General features: G+C 46.0%; 1 protein-coding gene across 4 annotated transcripts in view; it reads right to left on the bottom strand.

Moving 5' to 3' along the window:
- The window catches only part of KIAA1549L (KIAA1549 like), a 231,739-nt gene that overhangs the window by 42,991 nt on the left and 160,938 nt on the right, over window positions 1-27,810 (bottom strand). For 2 of the 4 annotated variants that reach the window (XM_028515516.2, XM_036029215.1), the window contains exons 11-14: window positions 20,110-20,273; window positions 14,436-14,626; window positions 7,648-7,775; window positions 2,459-2,637 (exon numbers count right to left, since the gene is read on the bottom strand). In XM_028515516.2, the coding sequence (XP_028371317.2) occupies window positions 2,459-2,637; window positions 7,648-7,775; window positions 14,436-14,626; window positions 20,110-20,273 (662 nt within the window). The remainder of the gene's footprint in view (window positions 1-2,458; window positions 2,638-7,647; window positions 7,776-14,435; window positions 14,627-20,109; window positions 20,274-27,810) is intronic. The other 2 variants (XM_036029214.1, XM_036029216.1) reach the window with 1 other exon arrangement.

Genomic DNA, 27,810 nt, shown 5'->3' with positions numbered 1-27,810 from the left:
GAGGAGATGAAGGAGACAGTTAAAGGCCACGTGGGATCCTGGACTGGATCCCAAAATGGAAAAAGGACATTAGTGGGAAAGCCAGGGAAACTCAAATGAGGTCTGTGGATGGGTCAACAGTGTTGTACCAGGTGTTAATTCCCTGGGCGTGGTCATTATTCTGTGGCTCCGACAGATGTCAACATTAGGGTGGGTAGGAAAAGAGTGTATAGGAACTCTGTACTATTACTAAACCTCTCTTGTAAGTCTACAACTATTACAAAATAAAAAGTTTTTAAAAGTCATGCATGCAATTATTCATTGAAGTGTCATTTATAATAACCAAAATCAAAACCAAAAAACACCTGGAAGGCTCGAACATCGAGTTTTCAAATCGATGGCACACCTGCTCAGCACAGTCATTAACAGCCACCACCAACAACACAGCAGCGACACGGAAGGTGCTCACTGTGCAAGATAGGAAGCTGTCATGACATGACGAGGCTCTAAAGTATCAATGAGTTTGATCAAAAGCTTGCAGAGGAGGTGCAAAAATGAAAACAGGGGATGGATCTTAGGGTGGTGAAATTATAGTGATTTTTCTCTTATTTTCTCAACTTTCTATGCTATGTTTTCTTTAACATAATCTTCACAAGGATTTCCTGTAATGCATAACAGAAAAATGCATGACTTTGGGGCTGTGCTTTCTTCCCTTAAACAAGGCACCCAGAAGAGAAGAAGGGAGAAAGTTATAAGACAATTTGCCCTAAAATCCACAAGGCCACAAATTACAGAGAACTGTCCAGGGCTCTTTTCCCACCATAATGCCAGTAAGATCCGTTCCTCTAACTACCAACATGTAACAGGCGTCCCCTTCGGGACAGAGAAAATGCTCATCTCTCTCCTTCTGTGACAGGGTGATGGGCTTGGCAGGAAAAGGGAGCAGTAAGCTGACTTTACCTGAGATGTGGAATCTGTCTCTGGGACACTGATACCACTAAGCTGGGATGAAAAGATCTAGGCATGGTGGCCATTACCTGGGTCCATACCTGGGCAGAGGGTCCTAATCCAGGGCGGTTCCCAGGGCATTAGTGACAATCTCAGAGACTGTAATCACTGGGCTTGCATGTCTGGTGACAGAACTGTGCCTAAGGAAAGATTCAGTGGGTGTGATTGGCTTTGAGAACACATGTAAGTTCCCAAATGATAAAGCCAGGGGGCATACAGTACATGATCCATGAGTCCTTGCTCATTAGCTGACTAATTGATGAGGAGGAGGAGGAGGAAGAGGATGTGCTTGTTGAATGCTAGGCACTATTATAAGTGTTTTACACTATCATAAGTGTTGTCATCCTTACAACAGCCCCGTTTTACAGGTGGAGATACTGAGGCCCAGGGAAATGAACTAACCTGCCTAAGGTCGAACAGATAGTAAGGAGAAGAGCTAGGATTCCAGTCCTTGCAGTGTGGCTTGAGAGTTCCAGATCTTTCAAGTCCAGTGCTGTTTTTCATTGCTGGGGCACAGTAAGTCAAAGAGAGGGAAGGAGCAGTAGACAGAGAGCCAGGGGACCTGAACAGCATGAAGGTCACAATGACCTGCAGTGGGACTCTGAGCAGGCTGTTCAACCCCTCTGGCTTTAGTCTACTTAAGTATGTTTATATGTGCACACGTGTAATGTAAATGTTCACATGGAGGTTGCATATGCATGTCTTAATGGCTCATAAACATCTTTAGCCCACTGACCACTCAGCTGCAGAAGATGGAAAAATGGCAGATATTTAGCTGACTTGCTCTCTTGATCTCCCCTAAACTGCCTCTATCTATCTATCCATCCATCCACCCATCCGTCCATTACCCACCCACACATCCATTATCCATCCATCTATCCTTCTATTCATCCATCTGTTTTTCTTTGTGAAATCATCATTCTCCATGTACGTTATAATTTTCATACCCTTAGGGAAACTGATTACCCCATGAGACCCACGGATATCCTTCTGAAAGCAGGCAAAGGGTTGTCTGAAGCTTGCTTGAAGGAGTAAAAGTCATTTCAAAGCCTCTGTAGTGGGCCATGTCCCTGTCCAAGAGACAGTATCTTCTCCAGTTCCCACTCACTTTAAGCCCCTCGCATCCCCGCTACAAATGACCTCCCATGATGCATGGTTCAGGAGTGTTACCAAAAAAGGTAGACTGTATGTGTGTAAGCGGTGGGAAAGAATTTCTGATGTTTCATAACTCCAGTTTTTTAAAAGGCCCCCACTGGGCTTTCTAGTGAAGGTAATAATGCTCTGAAAACATCACCCCACAAAATCATCTGGGGTGACTTGTGTCCTGATTCATTGCGCCGAGGCCTGTGCATGCAGAGGTAAGCATGACCAGTGGAGCCCTATACACCTGGAGGCAACCTGCCCCCAGTATTCCCAGGTGGTGCTCCTGGCTGTCCTGGTTCTCTCCCACTCTGGGTCCTCGGGTGCTCACCTCGCCGTTGAGCACGGCCGCCTCCTGGCTCCGGTCCGAGGTGGGCTGCACCACGGGGAGGGCCGTGGGTTTTATTGCGATCAGCTGCACGGATCCAGAAGATGTGTCAAAAGGATCAGCAGCCACCTTGCCAGAGCTGTCAAAAAGAACTGCTCCTTCCTCTTCGTCACTCGCCGGTACTGAAGCACAAATAAACACATCAGTTTTACGGCTGCAGGGGAGCTGCATGGTCATGGGGGAATTTATGTGTAATGCTCACAGTCTCAGGACATCACTCAAAATGACCCCAGAAACAACAGCATCTGGTTTGGTGCCAAGGGCTCACTGTTGCTTGTGTATTTCTTTTAAATTTAAGATCTACACCACTCAGTCCTTCACTGTGTCATCAATGGGTAGGAAAGAATTTTAGACGTTGAATTTAAATGGTAAAAACCATTCTTTCAAAATTATGACAAACACTTTTAAAAAAAGTAAAAAAAATTTTCTCCATCTTTGAGTCAGCGATGGAAAAAAATGCAATTTTGTCAGAACTGTGACTCCTCTTAAACTATGACAATCAACAGAATAACAGCATTCAGTTCCGTCTCTGCCGCCAAAGCTACCCATTTTTGCACAATGTTAAGGTGACAAGTCTTCCCAGGTCAACCAGTCACAATAATTGCAGCGGACACCTCATCGTTTTTCTAAAGCGTGCTTCTCAATTATTTGGGTGTTAGTTTCATTCATCTAAAAAAAAAGAAAGCTAAGAAATAACCATCAGAGAAACTAATTTAAAGCTACAGATAACTCCCCTAATTAAATAGAGCAATTTTCACCTACGCTCTTTTAAATTAGTTCTCGCTTCTGACAGGTAATTCTACCGTGATTGCTGACAGACACCAGCCTGCCTTGAGCTTCCAGAACTAAGCGGATGGAAGAAGTTCCAGGGCCGGTGGTACCTTGCTGATTTAGTTGTTTCCAGAGCATAATCCCATTAAGTAACTATAAGAATGACAGTTTATTGAGTGTGGCTCGGCGAGAGATAAATGAAGCCTGTTCAAGTAACTAAACCAGTAGGCAATTTAGAAGCAAAATAGGTGTCATTAAAATATGAATGTACTAGAAGTATATTTATCTTTCTTCCTGTCTGCTTAAGAGATTGGAATGTTATTTAAATAATTGAGAAACACATAGTTTGTGGCATTCTGTCACTTATCATAATCACAGAGGATCTGTCAAATTAAGCCAAGTAAATTGTTACTTCATAATGTGGCTAAACACCTCAGAGTCTAACAGTGGCTATAACTGGAGTATTTTTTTTTTCGGTTCTGTGGGCTTATTTGCAAATAGCAGCCAATGACAGAGGACGGTCTCTCTTTAGACAAGTTACCAGATGCACATACGTTTTTAGAGTAGAGTTTTGCTTGGCACCCTTATCTCCCACCTGGACACCTGCAAGGAAAGCCACCTGTGGGAACCAGCCTGCAGAATGGCACCCAGTAATTCTCACCTCCTGCTAGTCACAGACACAATAACAGGACTGACCTGTGTAACCGAAGGGAAACTTCGGAAATGACAGTGTGTTATGTCTATGGCAAGGTCACTAAACAACATTGTGGCTTCCACCTTGCTCTCTCTGGGACCACCTACTCTGGGAAAAGCCAGCTGCACTGTGATGAGGACACTCAAGCAGCCCTATGGAGAGGTCCACGTGGTTAAGGAACCGAGACTCCTGCCAACAGCTATGAATGAGCCACCTTGTCAGTGGGTCCTGCAGGTCCAGCCAAACCTTTAGATGACTACAGGCCAGATGGTGACCTCATGAAATTCTGACCCAAAGCCACCCAGCTAAGCCACTCCTGAATTCCTGACCCACAGACATTGTGCGACATAACAGATACAGATTATCATTTTGGTCACTAGGGGTTGGGGTAATTTGTTATGCAGCAACACAACAAGCAACTAATATACCTCCTAAAAACCCCCTTCCTCCAAGCATCCACTCCTGTCCCCCTACCCCTAAAATACCCACTCCACCAGCAGCCAGGATGGGTTATCTTCTCAAAAGGCCACCAGATCACAGTGCTCCTTTGACCCGAGCCCTCTGAAGGCTTCACGTCTCTCCAAATGAAGCCCTGAGTCTTTAGTGTGGCTGCTAAGGTTCTGAACAGGTCTGTCTCGGCCACCTTGCTGAGTTCACGTCCTGCCTCTCCCCTCTCTCCCCTCCGCTCCAGCTACAACAGCCCACTTGAACACTGAACATGCCAGGCTGTTCGCACCTCTGGGGTTTTGCATTAGCTGTTCTCTCTGCTCAGAAAGCTCTTTCCCCAGATCTTTACATGCTTAGTTCCTTATTTTTCAAGTTGCAGCTTAGAAAAGACTTTCCTTATCCACCAATCTAAAACAACCTGAGTCATCACCCTGGTACATTTTCTTCATAGCATTCGGTACCATTGATCTGTGCACTGGTTTAACCCGCCCCAGCCCTGCCACTAGAACGTAAACTCCACTCTTACCCATCTGATTAAATGCAATGCCCATTGCCTTTAAGAATGCCTCATAGGTAGTTGGCTTTCAATAAAGGTTTGCTGAATAAATGATGACTAAAGGAACAGCCAAAATCTCCTGACTTGGAAAGGAGATGTTAGTGCCTGCAGAACAGGTAAACAGGTAGAATGTGCTATGATTAAACCCTTCAGATAAAGAATCAGTACTTGACATTTTTATCGTTTCTGGGTTGTGACACCCTCACTCCCTGCCCCCTGGACCGGGTAAGGGGAGGGGCATGACCATAAGGAGAAAGAAAAGAACACTCTGGAAACTGTACAAACTACAGTTCTTTGTCATTCTCACTCACAAAATAATCACATTTAGATTTTCACAATAATTCCTCTAGGTTTAAGAGGAAAATAATTAGTTATTCTCCCCCCCAAAGACTATATGTAAAAATACATTAAAGGACATTACATTAAATATGAATACTAAAATGTTATGTGAGTACAGCAGGTTCATGAGAATATGTAATGCAAAATTAGTCCCTAAAGAAAAAGCAGATGAGAAGGCTAAACAAAAGGGCCCCAGTTAAACGGCTAAGTGTCCTGGATACCATCACCGCCATGCTAGTAAACACCAACATCCTGGGTCTTGTTGTGCCTGAGTTCCATTGTTCGTTTGAGTTTATGCAAATTAGGCTGGGAAGGGAGCGCTCATTTCTTCGTGTTTAAACTGCCACAGGTGGGGAGGGCTCACCCATTTGAGGCAGAAAATGCTTTTACAGGAAGCATGCTCTTTTTTTCTGGAATTTCTATTAATGCTCAGGGACATCATATAACTAGCATCACTACCTTCTGGTGTTGTTTATCAGATAGTAGGCCAGTCCTCACCTCACTGGGAAAGTAAAGAAAAGAATTAAAACCGAGACTGGTTTTGAGCTAATATGTCCGACATATCCCCAAGGGCCCCTGCTAAGAAGGAGGTAATTCCTCCTCTGAACTCTCTCGTTCTTGTCCTGCTCTGGACCCATGTACTCTGTGACTATTGGCAGGCAAGGTCTGATGAGCTTCTGAGCCTTGGCAGGGAAATCTCTCAGTGACTTGAAGGAAGGCGCACACGTAAGGGTTTACGGAAGTTTTTGCTCTCCAGTGACTGAAGATTTAATTTAAATACATATATTATGTAAATACATATATTATGTGCTCATCTGGCACTCATTTTTAACTCTTTTCCTGGAAAACACTTTTTCCAAGGTGATATTGGTTTTAATTCAGAAGTTGAAGTGTCTGTATTTGGTAGAAAATTTTCCAAATCCTAGCTCTCACATCTCTCTTCCCCACTTACATTTAAACACCGTCCTGGAACGGACTCTAAACTAGCCTTGCACCTGTGGTAACTAATGAGGCCACTGAGCTACAAGGACCTATCCCAGCCACGCTGCTGGCGGGGTAGTGTGTTTCCAGTTTAGAGTTCTTATTTTCACAAATGTGGAATATCAGAAGTTACAAATGCAACAAAACTGGTGGGAAACAGGAACAGTTTTAGAACAACCACCCGGTATGTGAACATTTATTAATCAACCTTAGTAACTCTAACCTTTAAAACGGATATGGAGACAAAAGACAACAGTCTGAATATTCCATACCAAGAGAATAGTCTATTCTCAGAGGCCACAGTTACAAATGTCTTTTGCAAGGTGACAATATGATGCATTTTTGTTTTCTCCACAATTCCATTCAGTGTTATTTCCTTCCTTCCTTCCTCCCTCCCTCCCTCCCTTCCTCCCTCCCTCCCTCCCTTCCTTCCTTCCTTCCTTCCCTCCCTCCCTCCCTCCCTTCCTTCCTTCCTTCCTTCCCTCCCTCCCTCCCTCCCTTCCTTCCTTCATTCCTTCCTTCCCTCCACCTTCTACACCAATAAAATATACACTACTGATTTTTACTGGTGAACTCTAACCTAGCATTATGACAAAGTGGAGCCCTTTGATGAAAAGGGACAAGTGTAGGTTCCACGGAAGGACCCAGTGGAGAGGCGGATCAGAATACAGGTGGGACCAGGAGGACAGGGAGGCTGCACAGGTGTCCGACAGATGTGAGCTGCAGATGGTGCCACAGCACAGCCAGGTGGCTCCGAGGACTATCAACAAACCCTAACACCAAACCTTCATAAGGAGGGAGAAGATCTGTTTGAGAAACTCAGAGTTAACTTGCCCTGGAGAATAAAGGCAGAAGCATAGGCTGATGTTTACGATGACAGGGTTATTACTGTGCTGCTTTTCCTGAGAGAGGTGCATTTGCAACATTTGGACTCACTGGCCTAGACTGAACCGCTGCCACGTATCAGGGAGTCAGAGCAAGAAAAGAAGGGGAATCTCCAAGGCAGACCAGCATTTCAGAGACCTGCCACTCTAGTGGACCCGGTGTTAGAAATGTCAATTCACCCCAGAATTAGAAAAATCTCTAAACAAACATCAGTTCATTCTGCATAGTTTTTTAAGGCCCTGCATGGTTCCATAAGAACAGCGGGCAGGATAATTCAGTGAGGGAGGTAAGCTGATACCCAACAGGTAGGTAGGAAGCTGACTCCTGGCCTTTGTAGGATGCAACAGAAAGAAGAACTGAGGGTGAGAGCACACTGGTGGGTGTGAGCACGTGCAGGCCTGTGAGCATGGGTGAGTGGGACGGGCTCGAGGGTGGTGCTTGGCAGGGAAGGCTTCTCACCATTCCTCTTCCGTGCCTCCTCCTTTGTCACTTTCTGCTGTGCCATTACATTCTGGGGCGAGCGCCTCCCCGAGCTGGGCTTCCCTGATTCGTTGCTGATGATAGAGCCGTTCTCACTGGGCGACCTGCTGGAGGTAACCATAGCAACAGGGAGATGGTAAGTTCCGACCAGAGCAGCCTCTTCTCAAGGTTGTTTTATTTGCACAGTTTATGTCTGTAGCCTTTCATTCTGGTTTTATCCACAAAGAAGAAATGATTCAGAAATTTAAAAAAGAAATCCATTCTGCAGCATGGGTTAAGTAGCTAGTTGTTCTGAAGTGCACTGACTGGTGCTGAGCTGTGCAGGGAAGTTCAGGGAGTGCAGCTCTCAGTTCTTTTTCATTAACCCCCAGTGACTATGGAAACGGTAGTGATGGCGTTTTAAGCATGCCCTCTTATTAGAATACAGCGCTTTGGAGAGTGTTGCTGAGTATTTGATGCACACGGCATCTTTAGGGACAAGTATGAATCACAGTTCTCTTGGACTACTTCTTAACAGGATATGCCTTGACTACTAAACAAGAAGTCACTCCACTGTTAAGTGTGCGCTCTCTCTCTCTCTCTCTCTCTCACACACACACACACACACACACACACACACTCTTAACTCTGCTAACTGCTAACCACTTTCATTTGAAACTACCAATTGAGCTATTTATTCATTCAGAAAATACTTTATGTGCACCATCTCTGTACTGGGCATTGTACAGGTACAGAGAGAAACTAACATCTCCCACGCTCTCCAAGAGCTCTGCATCAGGAGCAACTACAATACCAGGGGCCAAGGACAATGCTGAATGCTTTTGAAACTGTTAAGGAATCTATGACAATCCACAGATTTGGTGATTGTCACCCTTGTTTAGCTAGTGAGAAACATGAAGTTTGAAGAGGAGAAGTATTCTGCCCAGGGCAGAGTTGGGAGGTGGCACATCAGCTCTGGAAGCCAGAGCTCCCCCTGCAGGTAGGGAGTTTCCCCACATGCCAGAGCACCTTCCCTTTACCTTCTCTCTACAGTGTCCCAGCGGAGGCTGGGTTAAGCCATGGGGTCTTCTTGCCCTCCTCAGGGGCTGGACTTCTGGAACCCAGTGGGAAACCGGGCTCTTGAGAGCCCCTGCTGAGTTCCTGTTCCCTTGGGCCTGGGACCCTGCCAGCCTGTGGGTGGGCTGAGCAGAAAGACCAACTGCCTTCCCCTCTGTGGGACACAATGAGGGGGCAGATATCGGATCTCATCAAAGCTCTTGTTTGTCTATTGTTAATTGGCCAGATTCAGAACCTAACCACATTGGCCCTTACAATGGAAATTTACTGGACTGAGATGCAGCACTTGACCTAATGGACGCTCCTCTTCCTCCTCCTCCCTCCTCATCCTCTGGGAATTTAGAATTCTCAGTTCTGTACACTTCCATGCACTTTAGTACCCTAAAAATCATGAACAATGATAGTGCCCACTTACAGGCACGGGATAAGGCAGAGTCTGCCAAGAACGGACCGACCAAGTGAGATGCTCCTTACCAAAGTCCCGCACACACGTACGTTAGGGAAATGCCATTCGCTATATCCCTTCTGTAGGTAGTCCTAAAGCACATGAACACATCAAAGGCTCAGACTGGTCCTGTCATAAAGAGACTCCTCTCATTTTAATTCAGCATATCTAAGTTTATTTTGCTATAGATCTCCTTCACCATAAAAATTTCTTAATTTCCTACAAAACTAGTAATATGAAGAATAAGTTTGGGAGCATATGCATAAGATACTAACTTATGGAATATGTTTTGTTTATTCTTCAGCCATTTGGCTGCAGAATACCAGGTGTATGAGTACATGTGTGTAGGGAGCACGTGCCCTTTGATAGTTTTCAGAAGCTCACAGTTAATGGCACACACTTCTCCAACCGGCTTTGTTGGGACGAAGAGGCTTTCGGGTAAGGTCCCAAGGAGAGGGAAGGGAAAGGCTTCTTGTGATCTATTTTACATTCACAGGTTACTTAGTGGTTTTCACAGCATTTGCATACCCTTTCCCTCATTTGATCCTGAAACATTTTTTCTGGCTGTTTCTCTTACTTCAAGGAAAGATGTGAGTGAGCAGATTTTTGGAGAGAGAAAGAAAAAAAAAGTACCGTTTTTTTGGGACCATAAGATGCACCCAGGTTTTAGAAGAGGAAAATAGGAAAAACATTTTGAAGCAAAAAATGTGGTAAAATATTTAATAACATAAATAACATAATATTTCACCAATGTAAATGTAAACAGAACTCAACAGCAGCATTAACAACCATTATTTCTCCCAAATTTGGTGGGGGGTGGGGTGGGGAAGGTGTCTTATAGTCTGAAAAATCCGGTACTCTGCTTTACTCTTTGCATCAGCTTATAGGCAGGTTTATATGAAGCTATCAACTCAAAATTTCTGGTCAAAACAGAGTGAGATTTGTACGTGTATGTGTGTCCACTCACATGACAGTCACAAAGATGTTTTTGAAAGCATGACAGCGTCACGTGTGAGGTGGCAGTTTTGGAATACTGAACTCAGCCTCCATTCTGAGGATGTGAATGTACATGAAAACTGGAAGAACAATCTCATGGTGAGGATTCATCAATTGCTGAACAATTATGGCCAATCACTGTATTGAAATAACTATTGTGGGCCCTGGCTGGCGTGGCTCAGTGGATTGAGCGCGGGCTGGGAACCAAAGTGTCCCAGGTTCGATTCCCAGCCAGGGTACATTCCTGGGTTGCAGGCCATAACCCCCAGCAACTGCACATTGATGTTTCTCTCTCTCTCTCTCTCTCCATCCCTTCCCTCTCTAAAAAATAAATAAATAAAATATTAAAAAAAAAGAAATAACTATTGTGAATGGCTGATTCTCCACCCTTGCCCCTTAATCCCAATTGTGGACCAACAAAATAGCATCGGCAGAGCCTACATAAGGCAAAGGACCCATAATGTCTGTCTGGTTGTCTGCAAGTGGCTGAACGCTCATTTTCCTTCACTTTTAAAACAGTTTTTGAATATTGAGATACCTTAATGACCACCAAATCACTGGAGTTCCCTATTTTTTCACTTGCGAAACTTTTCGGATCAATTAACAGGCCCATTCTGAAAGGTTATGCAGTCCTGATCTCGTAGGAATGAGGAAGCTGATGGGGCAAGATGGGAAGGTCGGAAACGCAGATGCATGAGGGGTTTGCTCTCGGGGCTGGCACCTTAAAATTTTCCCAACTGACCAGACTCCTGTGGTTGGCTGCACTTGAACAGAGGTGAAATTTTTCCTTTGGCAATGATACAGCTAGACCTTAGCAAAATTATATCTTTATGGTAAAATCATCAAGCAAATTTGGAAATCATTCAGTAATGTAGGTATTTTCTTTATCTGTTTTCTTTATCTGTATTTGTTTCATAAACTAGTATTTGCTGATAAAAATCTTGAGGTAATTAAATTTTGTTAGCAAGAGTAGATGTCTTGCTAATTCAAGAAGAAATGCTTGAAACAAACTCTTAAAATAAACCAAAGAAATGCTTGGTCTAAAAAACATTTTTTTAAAGAAACTTACACAACTTAAACCACTCAACTAGAATGGGTAGAAAATTCTTTTGTGGCAGTAATAATATCCTAATTTTAATAATCTTATGTATCCCTTTACATTGTCCTTTAAATAGGCGATAAATAAGTTGTTAACATGCTTTTATTGTATTTGGCAAAAATCACAATGAAAGTAATTATTGTAGGTAATATCATTTGCCAGTCAACTCAGATAAATCATCTATTGCAGGAATAGATATATGTTTCTCTGTATGTTTGGATTCTGCCCTGCTTAGGATCCCCCTTGTTGGGTAGACAGTTAGCGATGGTCCCAATTTGTCCACACCTCCCGTTAACCAAGCTCTGAGTAGTCCTCTCCTGCACTGACTCTGGACTTGACTATGTGTCTTGTTTTGACCAATAGGACAGTAGCAAATACGCAACAGCAGAGACTTGAGAGGGGCTTGCCCTCTGGGGCTTTTTTTGATGTCCTTGGAATCCTGTAACCACCCTGTCAGAAAGGCAGGGTTAGCCTGCTGGAAGATGAGAGACCACATGCCAACCCAGACAAGGCAACCCACCTGACTACCACCTGACTACAGATGCATGAGCAACCCCATCTGAGTTCAGCCAAGCCTACCTCAGACCAGAACCATCACCCAACTGGGCTCAGCCTAAACTGCTGCCCCACAAAAAAACTACTGTCCCTGAGCTCAATAGATGGTTGTCGTGTTAAGCTGCTAAGTTTTTGATGGAGTAGTAGGTAACTAATCCACATGCCCTCAACCTTCTTTCTGACACAGCCCTCTGAAACCCAACCCTCTGTTTCTCTGTGCCTCTTTCTGAGGCACCGAGAAGTCCTGGGGAAAACACACATGCACCTGCTCCTGACTCCAACACAAAAACTTGAGCGTTTGGTACAAACCACCTTCCCTTTCTCCTCAGACCACTCCATTCTCTTGGCTTCTCCGATTCCGCTCTTGCTTTGCTGTTCTCGTGCCTTTCTTCCTGACACTTTCTGGTCTCCTTTGCTGATTCTTTTTCATCATCTGGGCCTGGAATCATTGCAATGCCCCAGGGGCCAGCTCTTCGACCTTTTCTCTCTCTGTGCTTTGGTAGGTGATCCCATCCAGACTCTCGGCTTTATATATGTAAACACTGACCACTGCTACATTCACATTTCTACCCTGGACCTCTGCTCTGAGCTCTAGACTCATGTGGTTAACTGAGTTCTCAACATCTCCACTTACATGCCCAATGGGCATCTCAGACTTCACATCTAAACTCTTGATTGTTCCCTACCAAGTCTTCTCCCACATGATACATGGCAAATCCATTCTTCTGCAATACTCTACAATAGGCTCTCAGCAAGTCTGCTCAGCTCTTCCTTCAAAACATCTCTAGAATCCGGTCATGCCTCGCACTACCATCTCTCAGCTGCACTAGAATAGCCGCCTAACAGGGCTTCCTGCTCCTACACTGTTTCTCTATAGTCTGTTTTCTACACAGCAGCCAGAGTGAGCCTTTAAAACAGCAAGTCACATCATGTCACTGTCCTTCCCAAAACCCTCCGATGACTTCTGATCTTCATTCACAACACATTCCAAGGCCTGACTTTGGTCTAAGAGGTCTGACAGGATCAAACTTCGGGCAACTTCTCTGACTCAGCTGCGACCTCTTCCCCCGAGGTTCACACCAGCCTCTCTGGCCTTCCTGCTCTCCCTTGTGCAAGTCAAAGTACCTGCCTCTGGGATGTGCACACCCTGTTCCAGTTCCCCCTAGATAGCCTCAAGGCGTATCCATCATTTCAGTCAGGTTGTTCTCAAATGTCGCTTTTTCACAGAGGCCTTCCCCGGCTTCCTGCTAAAACAGCATCACCTTCCTCGCTCTCCATCTCTCTGTCCCCTCACTGTGCTTCGGTGTTCTTCATACTCATCACCACTCAACCTACTATCTACCTATTTCTGTTTGTTTATTGTCTATCTCTCCCCACCAAACTGTAAGCCCCATGAGAGCAGGAATTTTGTCTTCTTCACTGCAATATCCCCAGTGCCTGATGCACAACAAACAATCAATACATATATGTTAGGTGAAGGGAGGGAAAGAGGGAAGGAGACCGGAAGGATGTAGCTTTGCCAGCCATCGCAGTCTTGAGGCGAGGGAGAAGGGGCTGGCAATGGGAGCTGGTGTAACCACCAACAGGGCTTCCCATAGGGGTCATTACCTCTTTATGAGGCCACTGCTAAGTCCTTATAATAAGGTAATGAGTCTCCTGGCCTAACCTCTGCCATATATCTTCCACATTACCACCTGCGTCATCTTTCTCAAGCACAGGCTGGACATTACTGTCTTCCTGAAGGACTTGAGGTGGCTTCCCATCAGCCAGAGCGTAAAGGTCAAACTCCTTAGTCTGGAAGTTAAAACCCTCCACAATTTTAATCTATTTTCTGCTGTTATCCTTCACCACATCCCAGTCCCTGCGAACTCTAAACTCCAGGAACACCCGCCACTAGGTGAGTGTGCCTGTCCCTTCTCTCTCCCGGCTCTTTCAGACTGGATGCCTTTATCTCTTCCCACCCATTGATGCCCCTCTCACCCTTCAAGGCCCAGCTAAAACTCAGCCTCCTCCACAACACCCCTCCTCACCAGAGTCAAGTTCTTACGCCTCTCTTTCCCACAGTGCTTTGTTCAGACTCCACTGTGGGCGCCCGCATGTCCTGCTTGGTATCCCAGCTATTTCTCTCTCTGTCTCTCCAGCATGAGGTCCTCGGGGCCAGGAATCAATCTGAAACCCCTGTGTAGTCCTTCCAACGCATGTCAACATACTGTGTTCATAGTAAAAACTCAATAAATGGTTTTGAACTAAAATCCTAAACCATTGAGGAACTACCAGATAAAATACAACTACACATGCTAAATCAAAAGAACCACTTTTAAGGTAAGTTAAAATATGTAAGTGCAATGTCAGTGCCAAATTTATTATCACAAATGTAAGAGCTAAGTGTCCGCTGTTGTGGTAGATCTGCGATATAAAACCTTACGCAGGGTGGCTCTCGAGAAGCAGGTAGTGTGGCTCTCCTCATCTCCTTCGGTCTCCTTTTCAAATATTCACAATGAGCAGGAAGGGGATTTTCAAAGAGAACAGTGGAATTAACTGGAGGGCTTTGGCTCCTCTCACCATCAATTATTTCTCCTGCTGACACAGAGAGGCAGAAGTGGGCCCCCTGCCTACCTCTTTCTGGTTTCAGTGGACTTGGCCGTCTTGATGGTGCTCCCATCCTGGGCGACGTCCCTTTCCTGCAAGGCCGGAGCATCTCTGACGGGCAGCGGGAGGACCACCGTCTCCTGGGTCACGGGGATGACCTCCTCGTCGGCCCCTTGCTGGCCCAGGTGCTGTTTGGCGTAATCAAAGCCTTGCACAGGCTGCAAAGAGGAAACAGATTTGCACTCGTCTTTCTGGCACAGTGTGCCTCTAACCACGGCTTTGAGAGAAGACAGGCGGGAAAGCACAGGTGTCAGGACTATGCTCAGCTTTCTGATAAATAGAAGTTCTCTCATCTCCATCAAAATCTGTCTCTGCAAAATCAGATTCCATGGTAATTCCACCTAGCTTCAGAATCTCTATAGATAAGACTTACTCAGAAAAATGAATAGTGAAAACAAGATGCAAAAAATGTGTGTGAGGACAAACTTCACGCAGGGATTTTAGACCACTAATTTTAAGTCTCTGGATATGGCTAATTAGAAACTGTCCATTGGTACGTTAAACAGGTTCCTACATAGGAGTGTTCTGCCATCTCTTAACTCCTATGCAATAAAGGGTGTGTGACTTTGCCAAGTCACTGGAACACTGAACCTCAATTTTCTCATCTGAGAAATGAAGGTAATCCTATCTGCTTCACCTCCACCACCCTGAGTGTTAAAGGGGAATCTCAGCTCTGCAAACAGAGGCAAAGAAACATGCCACTGCATGGGGTCTATGGGCTATCTAATCCAGACTCTCCCTTAAGCAAGTTGGCGCTCCTATAGCTCATTACTGAGAAATTAACAAGGCTTTACTGTATAACGTCTGGAATCCCAAGTGAACAGGGAAGCTGTGAGCAAAACCCAACAGACATCTATTAGTGGAGTGATGAAAAACCAAGAGGCTTGTTTAAACAACTCCTGGGAGTGTCTCTATTCTGTTTTACACTCTAAAGCAGCACAATACAGACTTGAGGCAGGACAATGGGGTGGTTAGTAGCAACACCTCTGAAAACAGACTGCCCAGGGTTCAAATCCTGACTCTGCCACTTATTAGCTGGGTGACCATGGATAAGTTACTGAAATTCCCTGCAGACCAGCTTCCTCATTGGTAAAATGAAGATCATAATAGTGTAAACAGGACACAATGTGTATGGCTGTGAGCGTAAATAGGCAGGCAACATCTTCGAGGGATGTTGTGTGGATTAAATAAGTAAATTCAAGTCCAGCATTTAGCTAAGTGCCTGGCACATAGTAAGCATTCAATCGATATTAGTCTCAATACTGTTTGCTTTGCTACTAAATCTCAGTCCAGGTGAAATGGACATCAGTGATTCTCTTCAAGAAAATCTAGGGATGAAACCAACCTCCACCATTTGGGTTCTATTAGAACTCGATGTGATCGGAGTTCTTCCTTCAGCAGCTAATTTAGTTGAGAAATATTAACAGGAAGGCTCCAGCTAGATTTAATGGTCTAGGACTATGGCCCAACTGGTAAAATCTTGCACAATTCTTTTTTTCTGCATTTCAGTTGCGTTTTTACCTTTCTTGAAATAATAAAGCATAATATGCAGAAAATGTTGCTCATTTTCTTCCATCTTCAATATTAACATGGCTAAAATTCACCAATTTTATGTTCTTTTTAATGCACCCTGATATGACAGCTGTCACATTACAATCTAACAAAACTGTTTTGAATGAAGTTAAAGACGGCTAAGCACTACTAGAGCCAACTTACGGGAAATAAAAAAGAATGAACTTTTTGGCCAACCCAGTATTTCCCTTAAACCACATCAGGTCATTAGAATTGATTTATGACTCCTAATCTCTACAGCAAGGCATTCAAGGCCCTTCAAATTCTGGCTGAACCCACCTGCTCAGCCTCATCTCCTGCTGGCCTCTTTTCCACAATAGCCCAAGCTCCCCATTATCCTGTTTGATTTTGTTCCAACTATAGTTGTTGAGCAGTGGCTTGTGCCAGGGCCCCTGATTGGTGTTGGAGATACAAAGATGAATGTAACTGGCCCCCTACCGTCTAGGGCCTCACAGCTGCGGCTTCACTTGATATCACTGGTACAGGACCAAACACATTACAGAAACCTGTCATTTCATCCTCACTACCGATCAAGGAGGGAGGTATTATTATGAGATGAAGAAACTGAGGTTCAGAGAGGTTAAGCAACTTCCCAGGCTCACACAGCTGATCCACGGAGCCAGAGCCAGAACACCTAACCTCTGCTGACGATTCTTCCCTTCTGCTGTCTGCCATCTTGGTTGGACATCTCCTACCGTACTTGGACTTGCTTCTGTGCTGAGACTCCTGGCATGTCAGTGAGGGACTGGGAGTCTCCAATGGCAGCTGAGACTTCCCAAGAACCTAGTGAGGAGGACAAGCTGGCTCTGGCCCCCCGGCCCACCTCCAATTCTCTCTCATTTGGCTCCTCACCCTTCACATGAGGCTGAAGTTCCCTGCTGGGTACTCCAGGGGCCGGGCTGAGGATGGGTAAGCAGAAGTAACGGTCTCTGCATGTGTTCAGTACTTAGAGCCTGCAAAACGGTGACACCTCATTTCATCCCCACAGCAACCCCATGAGACAAGCAGGGCACACCCCACAGACTTCATTTCACAGGTGAGGAAACAGAGGCTTAAAGAGGTTCAGTGACTTGCCCAAGATCACACAGCTAGGTGGTAAAAGACTCAAGACTCATCCCTAACTCTTCTGACTGAAAGGGTAGTGGTCTTTCAACCTCCAACGTGAAAATTGCCTGAGATTAATTAATTGCTCACTAGACACAACTAGTGCCATCCAACCCCATCAGTACGTTGTCATGAAGTATTTATGTTACTTCAGTGATTTTGTAAAACTTTTCAATCCAATTATCTTGAATAATTTCAAAAGTAGAAATGTCACCCAGATCTTTTAAGAAGAGAGCATTGTAATAGTAAAAGCCAACTAGTATATAACATTTCTCATACACCAGGCACAGCTCAAAGTAGTTTATGTAACTCAGTGCTTACCACAACCTGTCACCCCGCTTTCACAGATGGGAAAATTGAGTCAGAAAGAGGTCACATACAGGTCATACATGTAGGATGTCAGAAAGAGGAAACGCTGGGTATCTCTGAGGATGACTGGCCTGGCCTCAGCAGACAGCCATGCCAACCCCTGCAGGCCCTCCAGACTCTGTGTGCATCCTGATACGGCCCTAGCTCGTGTTCCCTACGACCGCCTGTTCCTGGGAGCCATGTTCTCTTCAATTATAGGAAGAGAACAGCAGGGAAAAGGATGTGAATTCAATGACAAAGAGTGAAGAGAGGTGAACTAGGAAGAAAGGAGGTAACTGCCTGGCCCTCCTGCATTTATCATCTTCCCGACATTCGGCCTGCAGAAGCCCAGCTGACTGCAGCGGAGACTGGGCCTGTCCCCAGTGCCTTATTTCTGAAGAAGGGTGCGGGCGTGCATGCCCTGGCGGCTCCCAGGACAGCCACACCCACCTCCGCTTAGCCTGTTAAGTCTTTTACTGAGTCTCAGCCAGGATCCCAGGATGTCCCCTGGCACTGCAGTCTGCGTTCTAAAGATACAGTAATGTCTCAGGAGACCAGGAGACCGTCTTCCTGGTCTATGCATTGGTGGCAAAAGCTAACGTTTTCATTCCACCTTGTCCCTTGGCATTCAACGAATGCTGTTCCCACACAGAGGTCATGAGAAATGATGCAGGTAGCTCTCCTCTCACAAACCACAACGCAGAAGGATGCAGTAAGAAAAAGTTCCACCCTGCTGGTTTTCTGTGGTAAAAGGGTTTTGGCAATCAAAGTGTGTAGCCCAGCCTCATTGAGGGAGAAAATAACGAGCATCCCCACACACAAGTGAATTCAATCATCTCATGCAACATAAAGTTGCTCGATTTCCAACACCAGCCAGCCAGGTATCTCCTGAAGCACAACGCACCAGGCAGGAACATAAAAAAGGGCTATGAGAACCCATAGACATTAATCTGTTCCAGCTGCAGAGAGCTTTCAAGCCAGAAGCTATGCTGAAATCAAGTGCTGGCCAACTCACCTTGGCAAATTCATAAAATTCTGGCTTAATCTATAACACAAAGATGGCATTTACAACCTCATATGACATGTTTTGCATTCCTGGACTGGGCTGCGATTAGATTCTGGTGATTACTGCTGGGTCCGAAAGGCTCAGGTTGTAAGCAAGCTCAGATGGGAACGAAATGCCCCCGCTTGGAACAGTTTCACTTTTCACCGCTTGGGTAATTCCCAACATCACGATGCGTCTGGGAAGCGGGTGGCTTTGTGTCAACAGAAACAGAACAACATTCTTTGGGGATTGGCTAATCAGTACACAGAGTATCTATTCAGGCTGCGGCTTCTGAACAGGTAAATTGATTTAACAAACAATAAAGTTCATTTGATTTCTTTTGCTGAAGTGAGGGGTGATCACCCAGGAAGAATGAGGCATGCGTGACTCCCAGCAAGAATGAGCTCCATGACATGCCTTCCAATGGACATGAAATTCCAGTCACTGTTCCATTCCTGCACAGATGGACAAAGTTCAGGGGTTCAGAGCTGGAAGGGGATTCTACTGGCCAAAGCTCGGGGATCAGAGAGGTGTAGGAAGTAGAAAGATCCCAAAGCCTCAGACAGAGGCTGGAGCTGCCCCTCTGCTGAGAGTTTTGTGATTTTGGTCAAGTCCCACAGTCTCTCTTTCCTTGGGGTTTCTGAGCAATAAAATAATGAAGCTTTCCCTGACCATGACCTAGGAGAGCCCAGCAAATTGTAAGGCATTATTTAAACATCAGATATTAAGGATGAATGCATTTTTAATGGAATATCATGGAGGGAGCCACATGACTGGAAAATGAGGCTTTGGAATTTTCTCAGTCCATTCCCCAGGGGTGACTGGGGCAGACCAGTGGAGGCTGTGAGAGTGGATGGGGCCCCTGGCCAGGCTTCACTGGAGCCCCTGGAGTGTGACAGTGACTGACCAGGGTTCTCTGCAGCTTGCCATCATGGCAGCCTTTGAGAGTAAGCCACTCTCCTGCCAGTGAAGAAGGAACATTCTGATGGTCTACAGTGCCTCAAAGAGCCCTGTGTAATGAGCCAAGAAACCTAATTCTACTATCAGTTCTGCTACTTCCTAACTGTGTGATCTAAAGGAGTCATTGCTTAGTAAATGGAGGGAGTCAGCTTAGATTAAAGCGCCTTTTAGGTCTGTCTAGTTGTCTGTGCTTTGGTTTCCTCATCTATAGAATAAGGGCCCTGCCTCAAAGGGTTGCCTCGAGGACTGGGTTGCTGTCTAGAAAGCACGTAGAAGCATTTACGGCAAAGAGTGAGCATAAGATAAGCAGCAGCTATCACGTCCTGATTGTAAAAGTGAAGGGCGTACAACCAAGTGGCTATACTTATCAACACTGAACTATACCCTTAAAAATGGTTAAAATGATAACCTTTGTTATGCATATTTTACCATAAACTTTTAAACATTCAAACGCATAAATTAATAAATAAAGGGTCTCCTGCAAGAAAATGAGCACTCGTTAGGATGTTTCTGAAGGTACTTGCAATGTCTCCAAACCCAAGAGGGAAAAGGCAGACAGACCCCCCTGCAGGCCAGGGCTCCTGCTCCTCTCCACCTGCTTCCGCTGCGTACCTTCGCCCTCTGAGGCAGGTTCATCACCGTGTCCGGCTTGAAGTCATTCTTGTTCTTCCGGCAGAGCACGGCAGTGATGATAATGATGATGACCGTGACCACGGCAATGGGCGCCAGGACCGCGGCGATGATCCACAGGTTGTTGGGCGGGTTCTTCACCACAGCTGTGGGAAAGAGGCAGCAGGAAGCACATGACAAGGAGCACTGGGAAGGGGAAAGGCCACCGGAGATAAATCCCCCACCCCAGTCCCAAGTCGTGAGATGGGTAAGAGGGTTTGGGATCAGAAAGGCTCTTGCACTGAGCAAGTGACTCAAGGTCTCTGAGTCCCAGTTTCCTCATCTGTAAACCGGGCTATCACCTCATGAGGCATCCATGAGACGAAACACATGTGGTACTTTCATAGGTGCTTATTAAAATGCTAGGCTTCGCTATCACTATGAGGAGGAAGAAGATGGATACGTGTGAGCTTTCCTCACTGGTGAGGTCCATGAGTCAAGAGAGAAGAGAGAAGAAACCTGAGGACTAGAGCGGTGCTGGAATGAGGAGGCAAAGGCCACAGAGAGATGACTCTATAGATGACCGTGACATCACCCTCTGAGTGAGCAACGATTAAAATGTAACCGGTGGAGCCCTCCCTCCCGCCTCCCCAGATGGCTGGCTGGGGAGCCTGGATATGCCTCGGTCTAATCAAAAGGATCAGGCTGTTCCCACAGAGGCCAATGTCAGTAGGAAGAATTCGCTATTAGGACAGTGGGTTCCTCCAGGGGTGAGGCCGGAATCAGCTAATCTGCAAAGGGGGACAGGGGGATGGTCATGTAGGGCTGGTGTTGCCCAGGTGTCTACATTCATCAGCACTGATCAAATGAGATACGTAAGTTCTGTGTATTTCACTGTATGTAAGTTTCACCTAAAAACATCATAAATAATTGAACTCGAGGCAATGGTATGCATGCTGACGTGTGTAGGGTTGAAGCCTACAGATGTTTGCAAGCTCAAAATGCATCAAAAAAAAGATGGATGAATGGAGGGATACGTAGATGAACATATATGTGACAATAAAAACACAGTCAAATGCTCATTGTGGAGCCTAGGTAATGGGAACATGGGTGCTCACAGTATGATTCTTTCAACTTTTTCAGAAATTGGGTTAGAAAAACATAAGAAAAAGAAAAGAGCCCCTGACATGAGATGGATGAGTCCCCTATAATCACTAGCGGGGGTTGGGGGTGGGAAGGCTTGGAAAACACTTCAGTTCAATCAAAAGAACCAATATGTTCTTAGAACCAAAATAAAGAAAACAGTAAGCAAAGTGACTGCCTGTAGGAAGGCCTTAATAGCAGGAAGTGAGGTCTGCAAAAAAGTCTAGAGAAAGAGAACCAAAGGCCAGGCAAGGACTTGCCCACACCAGTGGAATGTGCCCTGACTGGTAAACTTGGATGCTCCGGACGGGCGGCAGGTCTATCCTAGTGGACGAGGTCACGGCACCTGGCTGTCGTGGCTTGCTGACACTGTCCATCTACGCCGCCCAAGCACGCTTCTCTCTCACTCCCTAGATGATCTCATAGACTTTAAATACCATGTACGTTCTGATGACGCTCATTTATACTCGTATATCTCCAGCCTCTACCCTGAACTCTAGATTACTATATCCAACTGCCAATTCAACTATCCAATTAGATATCTCAATTTAATACATCCAAAACCCACTCTAAAGTCCCCCTCACCCTCAAACCTGTTCTTCCTGTGATATTCTCCACTCCAATAAATGGCAACTTCTCCCTTCCAGTTTCTCAGGCCAATGGCTTTGTCACCAGTCTTGACCCTTCTCTTACACTCTCACCCAACACCCATTCATCAACAAACCCTGTCGTCTGTCTCCACCTCCGACATACATACAGGGTCTGTCCGCTTCTGGCCCTCACTGCTGCTTTCACTGTGGCCCAGACTACCACGCCTCTCCCCTGAAGCATTACTCAGTGGCCTCCTACCTTGTTCCCTATGGTCTATTTGTAACACAGCGGCTGGAGTGACACTTTAAAGATGTTATTTATTTTTAGAAGAGAGAGAGAGGGAGGGAGTAAGAGAGGGAGAGAAACATAAATATGTATTTGCCTCTCACATGGCCCCCACTGGGCACCTGGCCCACAACCCAGGCATGTGCCCTGACTGGGAATCAAACCTGCGGCCCTTTGGTTCGCAGCCCACGCTCAACTCACTGAGCTACACCAGCCAGGGCTGGAGTGATGCTTTAAAAACCCAGATCCCAACACTCTTCTGTTCAAAACCCTCTAGAGGCTCCCACCGCACTTGGAGTGAGAGCCAGAGAGTCCTCAGAATTGCTATGGGGACCCTAAGTGATCTGCCTCTCCAACCACCCCAGTCTGGCCATATCGCCCAGTGCTCTTGCCTTAACTCACTCTGGCCTCCTGCTGGTCCCCAAATGTGCTAGACATGCTCCTGCCTCAGGGCCTTTGCCCTGGCTGATTCCTCCATCTAGAACATTCTTCACCTAGAACATTCTTCTCCTAGATCTCCGCAGGGCTTCCCAACTCAGTTTCTCAGGCCAAGGTCTGTCACCAGACTTCTCTTCAGGGCTCTGAACAGTGTCACCCTATCTGTGAGGCCTTCCCCATACTCTATAGGAAATACAAGTCCCTGCTCGGCACTCTCCGCCCCCCCACCCCACTCATTTTTTCTCTAAAGCGCTGTTTCTGAAACTCTAATGTGCGCGTCCATCACCTGGGGTCTGATTCCTGTGGGTTGGGGTGGGGCCTGAGAGTCTGCCTTTCAAATGAGCTACCAGGTGGCGCCCACACAGCAGGCGCCCAGGCCACACTCCGAGTGACAAGGCTCTAAGGCACATATCACTCCCCGACACAATTCATATGTCCTCTGTCACCCCTGGCCCCTGTATCAGAATATACACCCTAAGAGGGCAGGCAATGTTTGTCTCTTATTTACTGCTCCATCTGCAGGGCCTAGAATAGGGCTTTGCACGCAGTAGGTGTTTAATTAAAAGCTGAATGAGTATATAAATGAACTGCATTACCCCTGTTACAATTTGGTTCCCCAAACAGATTTTCATATAGGATAGAGTAATGGGCAGTTAAAAGAAGTACTATCTCCTTGGTAGCTCTAATCCATATTTTAAATGAATATACTGCCACTCTGGTTTATACATCAGTATCTTGGTAGGTCTGGTTAGCATGAGCTGGTTCTCCTGATTCTGCTGAACCCTGCGGACTACTAGACTGGCAAAGCTGAGGACCAGGGTCTGGAACACAAAGACCCCACTGGTAAGTGCCACACGGTGAGGACCGGCCTGGGGAGCCAATTCTGTCTCTCTGACGTCAACCCCGCACCCCCGCTTCACCTGGCACCCCGGTCGCCCAGATCTGCCTCTCGTCAGGCAGGGCCTGGATTTGGAGTGCTCTTGGTGCAAAGAATTTCTTTACCCCAGATTTTGTCAATTGGTGATTAATCACATTATTAACTTCTGAAAACAGCTCATTAGATGGTGTGTTTCTGTTGACATTAAACATTTAATTGCTCCTGCTTTTAGTAATTTGGTATTTATATGTGAGTTTTATGCCTTCAACATTTCCCAAAGCTCAGACCTGCTGTGAAAAATATGAATATGCCTCTTCTTGGCTGTGCTATTCTATCCTGATAAAGAAAAACGTATAGCGTATCACAACATGATACCCTAAATGTATATAGGTTCTTTTCACTAGCAGGAATGAAATATTTACACGTGTCCTGCTCTTACTCAACTTTATTGTTTTGGTGGATATGTTCCTTCTTGGAGCAGTCTGTAAAATCCTTTCACCTCTATTTAAATGAGGAGAGAATAGATTCACCTCAGGTACATTAATAAATGCAATTCAACAGTCAAACAGATGGTAAAGTTAGGCCGACTGAAGTCATCCAAACACAATATATTCATTGGCATGATGATCTGAAACTACAAAGTCACGTACAGAGGTGAAAAGAAACAAACGTTTATTTAATTTGCCAGAATTGCAGCAGGGGAAGGACAGGAAGAGGAGATGACATGTTCTGGACATCCACTGTGCGCCAGGCAGTGTGACAGGCCGCTGGCCCGGGGGCTGTTCTCATCCCCATGTGCAGCGAGCACACTGAGCCCCAGGGAGGTTGGGTGCTCCTTTGGGAAATCATTCTCTGACATACACAGTCGAAGACAGTCCTGAGTTGACACAGATGAGTGGAAGTGTGCGTGTGAGCACACCGCACGCACATACAAATGCTTGTCAGAAAGAAGGAAGTCAAGCATCCACATCACCTAAACCAAACATAAGTTATTCTCCCGTGGAACAAATGTTGAAAGAGAGAAATCCATTTTAAAATGTTTCTGGCTCATTTTTTTGTGGCTGTCACAACATCAGAGTTTGTGACAGTGTGAGTGGACAGGCAGGAGGCCCCGCGGCTGGCACGTGCTAGGTGTGCGTTGCTCTCCTGCCCAAGGCACCCGTGGCTGTCACCCCTCCCGGGGTGTGGCCATGAGGCTGATGTGCTTGTGATCCCTCATCTGTGCCTCAGACTCCTTGCCGCCACCCTCAGTGACCTCCTTGCTGGTCTCAAACCACCACACCCTGCCCCACCATCTACAATCGTGTCCCCAGACAGCCTCAGGTGGTCACTCAAAAGTTACTAACTCAGTGAACCTCTTCTTGACTCTCCCACCCCAACAATTTAAAATCATGACCATCATCTCCTTGATGCCCGCTAGCCCTTCCTGCTTCATTTTTCTCCGAGGCACGTATTAGCATCTAACACGTCATTTATTTTATCTGATCTACCCACTCAGAAATGTAAGCTCTGTGCGGGTAGTTTTGTCTGTTTCGTTCATTGCTGTATCTCCAGTGCCTAGCACAGTTTCAGGCACGTAACAGGTGCTCACAAAGTGTGTGTTGAAAAAGTGAATGCGCACATGTTCCCCTCACCAAAGGGTCAGTCTATTGCTTTTTGTAATTTCTTTTTAAGATTTATATTTATTTCCAGAGAGAGGGGGAGGGAGGGAGAGAGGGAGAGAAACATCAATGTGTGGTTGCCTCTCATGCATCCCCCACTGGGGACCTGGCCTGCAACCCAGGCATGTGCCCTGACTGGGAATTGAACCAGCAAATCAAAGGTTGGCCCTCAATCCACTGAACCACACCAGCGAAGGCTGTAAATGGTATTTTTGAGATAAGTGCCTGATGGCCATGTAAGGTAAACCAATTCCTGCTCTGGCCTGGCTCTGCATGGGGAGAATTGTGTTTCTGCTACATCAGCTACATAACCACTATGAAGAACCTCTCTCTCTAGGTCCTGCAAAAGGAGCTGATGAGAAACTTCATAGGAGATGCAGCCACCTCTTTAGAATTCACTGCTGCCTCATTACCTAGAGGTGATGGGGTCCAGTGGCATTGCACACTCCACTGCGGGGCACTGTACATAGGGCCTTGCACGCTGGCCCCAGACCTGGCCATTTATAAGATGCTGGGACACACAGAATGTTATCTGCGCCCTCCCCCAACAGAGTAACAAGGTGTTCGTTCAACACTGACTCTATTTGACGTGCTGACCTCAGACTCATATTGCAGGCTGATTTCAAAGCTATTAGGAGAAAATGGGATCGACAACATCTCTGTTCCTCCTCCTCTCCATTGGATTCAGTTTCTTCCCCATCGGATCCTGGGCAGGGAGGCACTTCCCAGGGCCTGTCCTCTAGAGATGCTCTCTCCCCGAATTTCCTCTGGGATTTGAACTCTAACCCATATCTACAACATTCTAAAAATCCTTCAGTGTTAACGTTAACCTCTCCCCTGAGATTCAGACTTGAATTCCAACAATTCTCTTAACTTCAGTCTTCAAGATCCCATTGGCAACCCCTCAATACGTTTTTAAAAGATTTTATTTATTTATTTTTAGAGAGAGGGGAAGGGAGGGAGAAAGAGAGGGGCAGAAACATCAGTGTGTGGTTGCCTCTCACACGTCCCTACTGGGGACCTGGCCCACAACCCAGGCATGAGCCCTGACTGGGAATTCAACCAGGGACCTTTTGGTTCACAGGCTGACAGTAAATCCACTGAGCTACACCAGCCAGGGCTCAATTATTTTTATCAGTGCCCCCTCAATATGCAAATAGCACCCCTTAATATCTCATCACTTTAAACTCAACATGGCCCAGAAGGAATAAATTACCTTTCCCATCTAAAAATGCTTCTCCTCTCCAATCCCCTTTCTATTTTCATTAACAGCACCCTATTCTGTGAATTGCATGGGTTCTTAACCTGCAAATCACCTTTCCTTCTTCATTCCCTCCCTCCTTTAGTCCTTCTACCTTATGGGTAAATGAGTCATTCAGCTACCCCTTACTAAGTACTTACTAGGAGCCCCAGGATCGTACTAAGCCCTTTACATAAAATAATTATCTCATTTTGTCCTCTAAGTAGCTCTATCAGGTCTGTTTTTTAAATATCACCACTTTACAGACGAGGAAAATGAAGGTAAGAGAGGGTATTCATTTGTCTCTGAGCTCCACAGCTACAAAGTGGAAGAGCAAGAGCATGAATCCAGGTCTGTTTCGTTGCAAAGGCTCTGCTCTCCTCTGCCCTGCTTGGGTGTCTTCCAACCGTGTGCCTCCCTCAGGGACTGGCAGAGACACTCAGCAAAGGTCGGTGGCTGCCTTCATAAGAACAGGGCCAGACAGTAGTTGGGGCTGGATATTTATCCAAAGACAAATGAGATGTGGTATCTGCTTTTAAAGAGCTCAAAGGTCAGTTGTTTGCTCAATGTGATAAGGGCGATGGAGGCCCCTGGAACTAAGAAAGACTTGGGGATGTTGTTTTGTTTCAGGAGTTGAGGAAGGCTTCAGAAGAACGGGAAACGTGAGGGGTGAGCACTCCAGTGTGGCTGTAAGACCAGAATCCGTGTGTTTTCCAAAGTGTATGTAATGACTCTCATTATAGTGCAGACCGTGCATGAATGGCCAAGTGACTAAGGTTATCTGGAAGATACCTGCGAAGTCCGAGAAGACATGATGATGAAATGGAGCAGAGGGAGGATATCTGTGAGTTATTAAAGAAGGGAACTGAGAGGACCATGTGGCTTTGGAGGAGACAAAAAATGAAGACTGAGGGACAGCAGCTGTGCAGCCAGGCAGAACAGGGTCTGGCTCCTGGCCGAGTCATAGTCAAGCCTCTGGGGAATCCCCCAGATGATCCCTGATTCCCTGGATGCCATCTCCATCCCAGCCACACTCTCAAACTTTCCACCGTTCCCCTTCCACCGCCACCAGCAAGCTCCCCTTAGCCTCAACTGCTTCCCCTGACACTCCATTCACCTCTTCTCCAAATAAAGCCAGCTCTCGCCTTTCTGCCCCTTCCCAAACAACACCAGGCCTCAGATAGCAGTGAGGAGGCTGCAAAATGAGAGATTAAAGTAGAGGATGGACTGGAACAGGGAAACGCTGTAGAAGAGACAGTGAGCCAGCAAATCTCCCACAGATGAATCACGTTACGCACAATCTCCCCCTGCCAACCAAGGCCTGGCTCTCTCATAATAAGCCTCCTTAATCCTATCAACTCCTCCTCAAGTTTCTGCACTCCAGGCAATCTGAACCCCTTGTTTTTCCAGCACACCTGGTACTCTTTGCTTCTATTCTTTTTATGCCTCTCCCTCTTTCTGGAATACAC

Source organism: Phyllostomus discolor, chromosome 6 (assembly GCF_004126475.2).
Source record: "Phyllostomus discolor isolate MPI-MPIP mPhyDis1 chromosome 6, mPhyDis1.pri.v3, whole genome shotgun sequence".
Taxonomy (NCBI): domain Eukaryota; kingdom Metazoa; phylum Chordata; class Mammalia; order Chiroptera; family Phyllostomidae; genus Phyllostomus; species Phyllostomus discolor.
Note: the sequence above shows the minus strand (reverse complement) of the source record. Positions and strands in the feature narration are given on the sequence as shown.